Source organism: Chinchilla lanigera, unplaced genomic scaffold, assembly GCF_000276665.1.
Source record: "Chinchilla lanigera isolate Chin_1 unplaced genomic scaffold, ChiLan1.0 scaffold00006, whole genome shotgun sequence".
Lineage (NCBI taxonomy): Eukaryota > Metazoa > Chordata > Mammalia > Rodentia > Chinchillidae > Chinchilla > Chinchilla lanigera.
The window spans coordinates 30,526,045-30,539,300 of record NW_004955407.1 but is presented as its reverse complement, the minus strand read 5'-3'; the positions used below and the strand labels follow the sequence as shown (position 1 = coordinate 30,539,300).

Below are 13,256 nucleotides of genomic sequence, written 5' to 3'. Positions count from 1 at the left end.
CCTGTCTGGTCTTCTTGTTTATCTCAAATTCTTCTTCCATACGGTGAACACAATAATCTCTCAAAATGTAAATTGTGTCAGGTAGCTGTTTTTTTTTTTTTTTATAAACTCTTTGGTGACTTTTAAAATTTCTTACAGCTTTCAGGAGATAGACTAATCAGGGGATCATAAGTCTACTCCTTTTTCTAGTTTCATTTTTCTACTTCTCCTTAACATGCTTGTTAGCAAACTGTTAACATGTTCTTAACAGACTTGTTCTTGCAAGAAGGGCTACCTGAGTTCTTTGTTCTTTTTTGCTCTATTTTTTATCTGCTGAACTCCTATGGACTCTAGATGGTCCTGATCAATCCCCTAACTTCTCTTGTTCCACTTAGAAGTCTTATCTCTGCTTATTTTAATGTTGTATTATTTAAACCACACTATGGATGCCCACCAACCAAGATCACAAGAATGCACCTATAGCCAAACCAAGTTGGGTTAGTTAACTTATTGAGGCACTAGAGACCAGGAGAACATAAAAAACTGTAAGAGGGTGTTAGGAGGGGTTTATGACAGGATTTGGGATTGAATCGTGCTATCTGAAAGGATTAAAGGAGGTTGAATTACTTCCCAAATTGAGTATTATATTTATTTTCCATTGCTACTGTAATTAATTGCCCAAAATTTAATGGTTTAAAACAACACAAATGTAACTTCTTACAATTCTGGATATCAGAAGTTCAGAGTATGTCTTACTGGCTGGAAACAAGTGTTGGAAGGACTGCGTTCATCCTGGCAGCCCTAGAGGAGAATCCGTTTCCTTACCTTTTCCAGTTCCTAGAGACTGCCCCAGGAGCCCTGGTTCGCGCTGCCTTTCCCTCTTTAACAATAGCACCAAAGCCTCTTATCTCTCTCCAAGGTTCTGATAGTGACGTTCTGCCTTCCTCATTCATTCCAAGATACTCATGATTACATGGAGTCCACCTTGATAACTCAGGATAATCTCTGTATATTTATTTCCCCTTGACATGAATAAACCCATTCACCACTTCTGAGGGTTAGGATGGTGACTCCCTTGGGAGACCATTATTCTTTCCACAAGAGCTAGCAAAAGGCAGTCTTATTTCATGATTGCTGTTTTAATAATTTTCATTTAGGGAATGAAAAAAGGATAAAATGTAACTGATAAAGAAACACCAGTTACAAGGGTGACATGGAGTTTTTATTGTTCTTCATATTGTTCTTGCTTCTTCCTGTTCTCAGACACGACACAGATTGGTCTCGCTTTTTTCTTACTTATTGTTACAGTGCGACTTCATTGGATTTGGCCTCTGGAAATTGTGCACTGGAAGAAAAGAATGCTCTGGTTTGCCATGAGTGTTGTTGAGAGTGATCTTTTCTTCCTTGTGGTGCCATGATTACTTTGCAGTTCTGATTGGCTGACTACCTTGTGTGTTCTGCAAATTTCTGGAAGTCAAGCACCATGTTTTATTCAATGTTTACACTCATGATAAATGTTTGTTAAATTAATATAATTTTTTAAAATCCTTAAGGAAATAGCCCAATGCCTTGCTACTAAAAATATGTTCTGTTTCTATGAAACATGGGCATCAGCTGGGATCATATCCAAAGTACAGATTCCTGGGTTCCTCTTTGCTAAATGAGCCTCCATGCTTTAGCAAGATCCACTGGAGATTTATATGCACATAAAATTTGAGCACTAGGATTCTCTTCCCAAAGGAGGCAGAGAAGGAGATACATACACCTCACTGTTGATTTTTAAAGTGCCAATGAAATGCTATTAACATTTTCATGAAAAAGAATGTTTTCTTTAAAGTCATTTTTCTTGTTGCTTTGTTCTATTTTTTACTGCCATATATAGGAAAACTTGATTCTGTTTTTCATTTCCACTGAGAATAGAGAAAAGACACTTAAATTGTAGCAGGAGATGGGATTAGATAAAAGGAAATATTTCTTTTCTGAGATCTGCTAGGCAGGGAGCTTTTTGAGTATTCTATAAAACTCCTAAATGCGTTAAGCATTGTTGTCTCTGAAAATATGCTGTTATTTCTCAGACACAATTTCTTTTTAGTGACTTACCTCTGAGGCTTCTGACATTATCTTTGACAATGGTATTTGCACTACTGTGTCCTGTTCCTCCTTTTTTCTCTTTTCAATCATGCTTCCCCCAGTAATCTGCTTTACAAATGTGCCTTATTATTTCCACTTTGAAGCTTCTGGGTCGAAAGCACTGCAGTGCAACTTCAGAATTTTCAAGTTTTTCCTTAAGATAAGCTGTAGAACACTAGTAATGACATTTGAATTTAAACTTACATTTGCTCTTGTATTTAGTTTTGGTCAGCAAAGAGCTTGAACAATGGTGCTTTTGGCAGGGTGGGATTACCAGTCCATTTGTTCCTTAGCAGTAATGGGAATGTGGTTTGGAAATCATGAGAAGGACATGTCATTTGGCCTTCCAGAGACCAGCCAATGAGTGAGGAGGGGGAATCTATCAGTGAATCTGTCTTAGCCCTGAGTTCTCAGAGAACATCATTATTTCTTGTATTTTACCCTTGCGGCCTCTCATTCACCTTGCAACTCCATGTTTTAGGTGCTGGCTGTAACACTGCTTTTGTGACACAGCAAAGGGGTTTAGTCTTCTACTTTGCCCTCCCAAGAATAGAGGAAGAGATGCTAAAAGTGACCTTCATGTCTTAGCAGTGAAGAAAATCTTGCAGCAAAAATGTACTTTGTTGGGAAGACCATTTTTGTGTGGACTGTGAATCTTGTAAGGAGTGTTTCTGACAAGAGTCTCTGAATCTCTACATATCCAGGCCCTGTAGTATTGCATTGCTTCTTAAGAAAGCCACATGACTTCTACATCAAACAGTAAGCTTTATTAATAAGCCTCTTGCTTGACAATTAACCAAAGAGCCTCACAAATGTGGCTTAGCCTCAAAAGTACAGCAATAATAAGCGACTGAAACTGTGCCTTCAATTAGCCCCAAGACTTGTTCAGCAATTTCTGGCCCTGCCATGTGATCCTTTTCTGCTATATTGCCTGGCAATTATATCTGACTTGATGTGGTTTTGACTTTAAACTAGTGTTTCTTTACCTGGGCTTTATTGACATTTTGATCCAGATAATTCTCATTAAGATCTTGTACATTATATGTTTGAAAGCTTCCCTGGTCTCTGTCCATTTAGGTGCTAAGTGACACCACTCCTTACTCTCAGTGACAAAAGTGCCTTGAACATTGCCAAACATCCCCCAGTAAACAAAGTTGCATAGAATGATAAACCCCATCAACTCTGGTTAGTAAGCCTCGAAGGGATGGTCTTTTTTATAGTCCTTCACCATTTCACATTCAATTATTTTGTTTTGTTAAAGAGGACAGCTTGTCAGGTACTTTCTCATAGAATACCATAAATTTATCTGATTATTATTAAAACATCACCTATATCGGAATCACCTGATCTCTTCTTAAAAGTGAAGACTTCTTGGTCCCATCCTAGCATCATGGAATCAGAATCCATAGAGTGGAGTCAGAAGTTCACAATTTAAGCAACGATCTTAGAGATTCTCCCACTGAATAACCTTTCAAGACTATCATGGCTTAGAGGTTCCAGCAATTCTCTTCTGAGATCCCCACCACTGCACTTAGCTTTTAAAGTGATGGCTGCTGGGACCTCATTAGTTTATCTTAGCAGGATGCGTAATAAGGTGAGCAAAGTGCTCTCTGGAGTCAGATGCTTAATTGACCAAATTCTAATGAGAGAGGATTGAATAGTAATCTTGACTTATCAGTGATTTTTATGGCAGAATCATACAATATGTAGGGCAATAAGTCCCCAGAAGTCAACGCATCTCATTTTATAGCCGAGTGGTTTGAGCCCTGAAAAGCAATTTGCTTAAATTCTCACAGCTAGCGAGTAGCCAACTTCGGTTTAGAATATTGTTTCATTAATTAATTCATTCAATGAATACTCAACTGAGAACCTAAATTCTGCTCAGTAGTAGGGTAGGCACTGAGAAATGAAGAATACCTAAAAATATTATTTTTGCTGTCATGGAAACAAGCATATGAGGAAAAGAGACATCAGTCATACAATTACATGTAAAATAGCAACTATGGTAAGTGCTACAGTTGTGAGGAAGGTGGTGGCCTGTTATGGTGTTTTAGGTGTGCTTCATCAAGGAAGGTAGCAAGTCCTCCCGAGGAAGTGACTGAGCTGGCATCTGAAAGTCACAGCGAGCTGCATAGAAGGGAACAAGGAAAATAATAGCATGTGAAAATGTAAGAGAACAGGACGGTGCAGGTCAAGTTTGAATAAATGAAACAATACTTCTGAAGTAGGGTGATTTGGGGATTTTCAGATAGTGTTACAAAGAAAGTCTAGCAACCAATAGAAGCTACGGAAATACTTCATTTTGTTTTCTTTCTAAGAGTGCTACTTACTTTTTAATTTTAAAATGAATTTAAAAAAAAAGAATAACAAACTGCCAACAGCACAGAGAAAAACAAAACAGCGAAAACAACAAGATTGGTATAGGACTTCAGAACAAAACGGTAGGGATCAACAGCAGTTGTTATATTACATATTTTTATCTTCATCTAAGTTGCTCAGATTACCAGATGTAAGAATTCAAGATTAATAAAATCATTAAAGAGAATAAAAAATAAAAACAAAAAAATTGTAAATGATACAGATTTTCACCAAACAAGATGGTAGGAATTCAACAATGGTTGTTATGTTGCACATTATTCTCATCAAATTAGTTGTTCAGATTACGGTGCATTCCTTTTCTACCTCTTTTTTCTCAGAGTTTTCACTACAAGTGATGTCAAATTTTGGTCAAATTCTCTTTCTCCATCTATTGAGATGATCATATTTTTTATCCCTTGTTCTGTTGATGGGATTTATCACATATATTTGTTTGTGTCTATGTGGAACCATTTTTTCATAGTAGGGATAGATACCATTGGATCATGCTGTATGATCCTTTTAAGGAGTTGTTGAATTTGGTTTGCCAGTATTCTGTTGAGTGGTTTTACATCTATATTCACTAGGATACTTGTCTATGATTTTCTTCTTCTGGGATCTTGGTCTGACTTTTGTATCAGGGTAATATTGGTATCTAAAAATGAGCTTGGAAGTGTTCCCTACCATTTCCATTCTTGGAAAGTGTTTGAGAAAGATTGGTATTCTTTAAATGTTTTCTAGAATTCAACAGTGAGGACATCTGTCTTTGGAGTTTTCTTTTTTGGGAGCTATCTTACTGTGTCAGCCTCATTACTTAGTGCTAGACAGCTCATCTTTTCTATTTTTTCATCATTTATTTTTGGTAGGTTTCATGTTTCTAGGGGTTTATCCATTTCTTCTAGGTTATCCAAATTTTTGTTCATAGTGAGCTCATGACTTTGCATTTCTATGGTATCAGTTATAACATTTTCTATTATTTCTGATTTTAATCTTTCCTTCCTTTTTCTTTGTCTAGTTATGTTTAGCATTAAAAAGCTCTCAATGTTAATCATCTTTTCCACTGTTTTGTAAACTCTATTTCATTTATACATGTATTATTTTTTGTTTCATTTCTTCTACTAACTTTGGCCTTGTTTTGTTCTAGTTCCTTGAAGTGCAAAGTTAGGTTGTTTGTTTCAAATCTTTTTTCTTCACCTCAATATAGTTTACTATTTTCATAAATTTCTCTTTTAAAGCTCCTTTTGCTGCAGTACCTAAATTTTAGTGTGTTTGTTTTCAGTGTTATTTGTCTCAATATAATTTTTGATTTTCCCTTTGATCCACTGGAGAAAGGTGTTATTTCTACATATTTAAGATTTTTCAGTTTACCTTTGTTACTAATTTTCTAGTTTTACACCAGTGTAGTTGGAAATGATGCTTATTATGATTTCAGGCTTCCTAAACTTCTTAAGACTTGCTTTTTGGCTTAAGATATGATCTGCCCTGGAGAATGTTATGCGTGTACTTGAAAAAAATACTGTCACTCTTAAATGAAATGTTTGTATGTTTGTTAGATCCATTTAGTAAAGCTACTTCAGATTCAGTGTTTCTTTATTTGATTCCCATCTAAATAATTTAATTCAGCATTGAAAATGGATTATTGGAATCTCCTGCTTTAATTATGTTATTGTCTATTTCTCCCTTTGAATCTCTTAGTAGTTTTTTTTTGATATTTTGGAGCTCTGATGTTGGGTATGTTTACATTGAGAATGATCATATTTATTGATGAATTGACCCCTTTATCAATATATACTGACTTAATTTGCTTTCTGTTATAGTTTTTTACTTAAGACACGTATTGCATAACTGTAGCTTTTTCCTCTCTCTTTTGTTTTCTATTTGTATAGAATATCTTTCTTAATATTTTTACTTAAAAAGGGAAGAGTTTTTTTGTAGAAAGCAAATACCATGGCATTACTTCTTATTCAACCTCATACTCTATGTCTTTTGATTAGGTTTTAGAGCTTTTATTATTAAAGCTTTGGCATAACTATTGAGAGAGATGAACTTAAATTGCCCTTTATGACAAACTCATTGCCAACATCATATTAAATGAGGAAAAGCTGAAAGCTTTCCTGCTAAAATCAGGAGCAAGACAAGGATATCCACTATCACCATTCTTGTTCAACACAGTCTTTGAAATATTAGCTAGCACAGTTATGCAAGAGAAAGAAATAAAAGAAAAGGAAGCAGTCAAATTAACATTATTAGAAGGTTAAAGCTAGATGAGTATCTTTCACCGCATATTAAAGTAAAATCAAAATGGATCAAAGATCCACATATTAAGACAGAAACACTTAATCTGCAAGAAGACAAAATAGGCAAAACTTTTGAAGACATACGCATAGGCAAGGACATTCTGATCAGAACCCCAGTTGCACAAGAAATAATACCAAGGGTCAACAAATGGGATCGTATTGAACTTAAAACTTCTGCACAACAAAGGGAGCAGGCAGCAGAATGAAGAGATAACCTATAGAATGGGAAAAATTTTGCCAGCTACTCTTCAGACTAAGGATTAATATCTAGAATACATAAAGAATTCAAAAGAATTAGGGCCCCACAAATGAAAGAGTCAATAAAACATTGGTGTCTGAAATGAATAGAGTCTACAGCCATACTACCCTGAATGTGCCCGATCTTGTCTGAAATGAATAGACACTTGTTAGATAAAGAAAAGCAAATAGGGGATGAATACTGGAAAAAATGTTCAGCATCATTGGCCAATCAAGAAATGTTAATGAAAACAATGCTGAGATTTCATCTCACTGCGGAAAGAATGACTATCTTCAAGAATTCAAATAGTAGCAAATGCTGGTGAGGCTGTAGGGAGATAGGGAGTCTTCACTGTTTGTGCAAGTGTAAGCTGGTACTACCACTGTACAAGTGAGTATGGGGAATCCCATCTGACCTAGCTATTGCCCTTCTAAGTATCTTGCAAAAGGAATTAAAGACATCACAGTGATATGTGTCCATCCATATTATAGTAGCACAATTCACAATAGCTAAATCTTGGAAACTTCTGGAATATCCATCAACAGATAAATGGTTAAAGAAAATGTGGCATTTATATATTATAGAGTACTACAAAGCTGGGTAAACTTGAGTCACAAAGAAAGATAAACTTAAGTCATTTGTAGGAAAATATATACACTTTGAGATCATAGTTTTAAATGAGATAAATCAGACACAAATGCTTAAATATTGCATGGTTTCTCTTACATGAGAAACCCAAAATATAAATAAAGAACAAAATAAAAGATAGATAATAGGAAGTAGGGAGATAGAGCTTTTCCAAATGAGAAAGGAATGAAGAGATGGAGAAAGGAGGTAGGGGGAGGTTAAGGGAATGAACAGAGGAATTGATATGTGTTACATATATGTGGCAATTCCACACAAGCAATGTAAATATTATGTACTGCAAATATATCTAACAAAAATGCAAACTGATACAAACAAAACATTTTGTTCTATTTATTCTGTCATTCAAGTGAATTATAATATTTTAAGCTCAAAATATTATATTTTAGGCTCATAGAGCAAGGATTATTTTGTGCATATCAAAATTGACTCTATTTCTGAAATCTGTGCACAACAGATTTCTTGCTCTTTGTAGGCAATGAAAGAGTAACATTTTTCACTGTATTTGTTCTTATCAAAATCAAATACAAAAAGAGAAATCAAAATTTCTATTAAACATTTAGCATTGCTATTAAAATAGCAAAGGGTATTGAAATGTATATCAACCAAATATCTGAAAAGGATTACTCTCATACAATGCCATTTTGTATATGAGAATATATCTTTCCATTTTTGTGAACTACCATATCACATGAGTCTGTACTGGAGGGAATTTACAAGAGATGACATTTTAACTGGTGCAGACTGGTGCTCTTTACACCCAGAGCTCCCTACAATTGCCATTTTCCTGTATTGTGTGGTGTTGAAGATCTGTGGGAATTTTTAGGAACTAACTTAGAAGAAGCTGAATTAGAGATATGTTTAAAGAATAGATTTATGTGGATTGTAGTCACTTTCATATCCAACTAAACTCCTTTTTAAGTAGATAAGAAGTCATTCTTCTATGGAAATGACATTCAAGAATTCTGCCACGTACTCCCTCAGTTCAACCAGAATATGTGTCACAAGGGCATAGCGCCAGAGCTCCTATTTTAGGATGAATTTGTCCTGAGGCATCCAGCACAGTGTGATAGTAGAGACTAAGAAAACAATTGATATAATGGATCCAGAAGCTAGTCTATGGGAAACAGAAACATTACAGAAGTTTATCACGCAATAAAGTAGTAAATATAATTATTTTCACCTGAATTGTGTAATATTTGTGATTTGGTCAGTGTTACTATTTTTATATATTAACAAATATATAATTATATATTAACATTGAGTTATTTTTCTTAAAGAGAACTTGCAATATCAAATGAAACCTAGAATCTATGAAACCTAGATTCTCCTTTGAAAAACATGAGAATAATCCTTCCATTGGCCCTACACAGGGTTAAGGCAGGTATTCATATTTTTTAATGATTTGTTTTTTAATAATGTGTTTCTCTGCCACCTTCTCTTGTTAGGATTTTCTGTGAGATTTTTAGAGAAAATTCTCACTGCTTCTTGTATATAGGTTTACATTTTATTTATTTATTTACTTTTCATTTTATTGCTATGTTTTAGATATATATAATGATAACATTCATCATAAGGAATTTATACCTGTATGTGATGTATTTTGCAGCTTATTTTTCCCATTCCCCTCCCCTTTCTTAAACCTCCCTTCCCAGCTTTATTTAAAAAAGCTTTGATATTTGAAAAGTGATGTTATGTTTTCATTTTCGTTCACCATTTCTCCTCCTGTACAAAGCTGTGTATTTGTAGAGAGGAGCTTATTTAAACAGGACATCGTAATTGAACACTGGCCCCAGTTCAGATGATTTCTTTCTACATTGTACGAATACAACTTTTAAAATGGCCATTTCCCCCAAATGTGACCTGTTTTAACCATGAGATGGAGCAACGTGATGACGGTAGAAATATAATGCAGATTATTGTACGCGTCTTAGCAAATGATCAGAGGTTGAATATCTTTATACTTAGGAACGAAGCTAATTTTAATTCCCTGGTTTTACTTAGCTATAAATCACTTGAAGTGCTTCAGTTTTAAATACTGAATCACCACCATGGGCAGCTACATATCTTTATTTATAAGGCAGTGTGGTGGGGCAGCACTGTGGGTGTTTTTGAAAATGCCTCAGCTGTAATTAACCAATTAGTGGTTAGATGCAGGCTTGATTTTGTGTTTCTTCAAGAGGCTCACCTTGTCTTTGGATTCATCCCAGGCCACCCTTTCTGCTGAAAGAAAGGAACAAAGTTACCTTTGGGATATTAAGTAAAATTTAGGGGACCAGCGTGTAACACTTATGTGTTTTGTAATCTTCTAAAATGACTCATTTTGGTCTTTCTTTTTCTGTGCCAGGTACCCTTATTTGCCATGTTTTCTGAAAGTTCTGTCATCAGTGCCCATGTGGGGAATCAAAACACAGGCACCTGGGAATAATTGATCAGGTCTTGTATAAGCCAAGATAGTTTTAATCAACCTTATTTCTTCTTTAATCCAGAGGGAAATAAAATGAGAACTAAGTATCTACTTAAAGAGGAATGACTTCCTTTTTTTTCTATCCTGGGGTGCATAATCAGTCTAAAACCGAAATAATATTAATTTAATATACACCTGATCTTTCCCAAGATCATCACATTTGTCAGATAATCTCGCTTCGTGAGATGTAATTGAAAAATAGTCTGCATTTTAAGATAAAATCATTTTTATTATTATTACTATTATTATTTTTTTTATTTTAAAAATAAAAGGAGGGAAACATTAACAGACATACAACATTTTACAACATATCACAAGCACAATACAGACAATACAGAGTTACAAACAAAGTGGTAGGGAATTAACAATGGTGGTTGTATCACATATTGATATAAGATAAAATCATTTACTCATTTTTCTGTGTTTTTATTTTCCATATTTACTATTCAAAGTATATTAGATCAATGGATCATACTTGTTTGACACACATTTTTGGGACTGATCCTCACACTATTTTTAATTACAAGATTATGAATTCAAGCAGTGGTTCAGAACTGTGATGTTAGTTATAGTTCAAGTGATGACTATAATTAAGATTAATTTTTAAACCAGTTTCCTATACCGAGTAGATGTAGATGGAAAATTTTAAAGAGAAAATGTAAACCCTGCAGTATTTGTCCTGAATATGCCAAAAAGATAATTCTTTAAGCGAGTGGATACTAAGAAGTACTTTGATTTTTGAGATAGTTTAATTATCTATTTATTATTTCATATATGAATGAATCCAATACATATTTATTGAATTCCAGCTCTGCATTGTTGTAGAAATTCAGAGAGTGCAAAGACCACAGAAGAACTAACATCAGAATCTTCCTTAGCGTTACTAAAGCCTGCTTACAGAGAATTATACATGGGGTCTTTAAGACCGAGTGCTTTGAAGTAACTGCAATAATTTTTTTTAGCGAGGTGCATACTTTGTTTGAAGGAATCTGCTCCCTGCATTATGTCACTCGAGAGCAGTCTTAAGCAAGAGCAAAACAAATTAATGAGCTTTTAGAAGTGCAAATTGGTGTCAAGAATGAAAATGAAGGCGTTATATTTTTCTGCCACACCTCAGAGTCAGGGTATATAAAGAGGGTTCTGAGACCAGAGAATCCATCACACTACCTTCTCCTGCTACCTAAGCACTCCACTCCCAACACCATGTACTTCAACAACTTCTCTGATGCTGCCTTCCCCGGATGCTACTGGGGCAGCTACGGCTACCCTCTGGGGTACAGCGTTGGTTGTGGCTATGGCAGTACCTATTCCCCAGTAGGCTATGGCTTGGGCTATGGCTATAATGGATCTGGGATTTACAACTACAGACGCTACTGGCCATTTGCTCTCTACTGATTTCCTGAAGTCCCTTAGGCATAGAATCTTCTTTCCTCTGAAGATGGAGTGGCACATCTCGAGGTTCCTGCTCTACCTACCTCTTTCATGCTCATTTGCTCACCGACCTCCAAGTGGCTGCTTTCCAGACCCAGCATCAGAATTCCAAAGAGGAAACTGAAAGATCCGATGATGCCTCAAGACGACTTCCTGATGTTTGCTGGGACAGTTTCAGAATCTTGACAACCATCCCGACAAGTATTACTTTTGAGATACACTCATGCTTCTTGTCTTGAAGAAGTTGTGGATGTGTCTCTCAAATTCTCAATAAATTTGTTTCAGCTTGCATCATATTCTCATTCTTGAGTGCAGTTTTCTTTCTTAGTATGTGCATAATTTCTAAAACATTGAATGGTGGGGAGGTGGATTTACTGTTTTCACACACAGGCATCAGGAGCACTGAAGGGCAAATAATCCTTAATCTCGTGTGATAAACCGTCACAAGGGTGGGTGTCTAGTGCTGAAAAATGTTTCCTATTTGAACTTTACTCTGAATTAATTAAGCATGCATGCTGTAAAGGGACAAGGAAAGAAAGGAGGGAGTTTCCAGGAATCAGAGTACTTGGCAGAACGTCTCATCCCATGTCAGGAGCTTCATGTCACCTTCTCATCTCATCTCACCTTCCCCAAGAAAACTGAGAGACTTTTTCAGTTATTCCTCTGTTAGTGCACATTAAACTCACGGTGATCTTTCCCAGGCACTAATTATTGCAGAATAAAGTACATTGTATCCTATTTAAGAACCCTGGAATATTATTTTACAAATGTACCCATCCTTTTGGAGTCTGGCATTGTCTTGGGTAAAGTGATAAACTCTTTATATCAAATCATATAAGATGTCTTCTTTGTAACTTAGAAGAACCCACATTAGAAGCAATGATGGGAAGCTTCATTACCTTTATAGAATCAGTATCTGGTAGTGAGCTTCAGTCTTAAAGGGTATGAGCTGTAATGCATGAGTATTTCTGAAGATATATCAGCATCTGTCTATGTTCCTTTAGAGAGGAGAGTAGTGTCTTCTTTATAAGCAAAGTAAAAAATATCTCAGTCCTCCTGTTGAAAACATTTTATGTCCAGTACACATGCTTTTAGAGATGAAGGACTTGGCTGAACTCTGCTTTAATTGAATACTGTACCTCAAGTGGTTATATTGCATGTGACTCACCTTCTAGTTACAATGTAAAAGCTATTTGGAGAGATCACTTCAGGTGAGCGTATATCTCCACCATATTTTGTTCAACACATATCTTTTTAAAAAAGGTCAGAAGACATAAATTTCAAGGGTATCTAGTTAATATCCTCTTTCCTTTTTAAACAAGAGTAGGTATTATTTAAAGAAACAATATCTCCAGGTAGGAACATTCTAGTTCCCAATGGTAACTCATGCTGAGGAATGGAAATTAATTGAACAAGTAAGTTAGAAAAGAATGGGGAAAATTGGGGATATAGCTCAGCAGCACAAGCACTTGCCTGGCAAGTGCAAGATCCTGAATTTGATTCCTGGTACCAGAAAGAAGAAGAAGAAGAAGAAGAAGAAGAAGAAGAAGAAGAAGAAGAAGAAGAAGAAGAAGAAGAAGAAGGAGAAGAAGAAGGAGAAAGAGAAGGAGAAGAAGAAGGAGAAGGAGAAGGAGAAGGAGAAGGAGAAGGAGAAGGAGAAGGAGAAGGAGAAGGAGAAGGAGAAGGAGAAGGAGAAGGAGAAGGAGAAGGAGAA

At 35.5% G+C, this 13,256-nt stretch overlaps 1 protein-coding gene across 1 annotated transcript; it reads left to right on the top strand.

The window, feature by feature from the left end:
* The first annotated feature begins 11,286 nt into the window (after nucleotides 1–11,286).
* On the top strand, nucleotides 11,287–11,833 carry LOC102011504 (keratin-associated protein 8-1). The gene has a single exon (XM_005375654.1). It carries the CDS (start codon nucleotides 11,315–11,317, stop codon nucleotides 11,504–11,506), a length of 192 nt encoding a protein of 63 aa, XP_005375711.1. The 5' UTR covers nucleotides 11,287–11,314; the 3' UTR covers nucleotides 11,507–11,833.
* Nucleotides 11,834–13,256: the final 1,423 nt, after the last annotated feature.

What these genes read in the sequence shown, in the direction of transcription:
- LOC102011504 (XM_005375654.1), top strand. Translation starts at nt 11,315, where the DNA reads ATGTACTTCAACAACTTCTCTGATGCTGCCTTCCCCGGATGCTACTGG.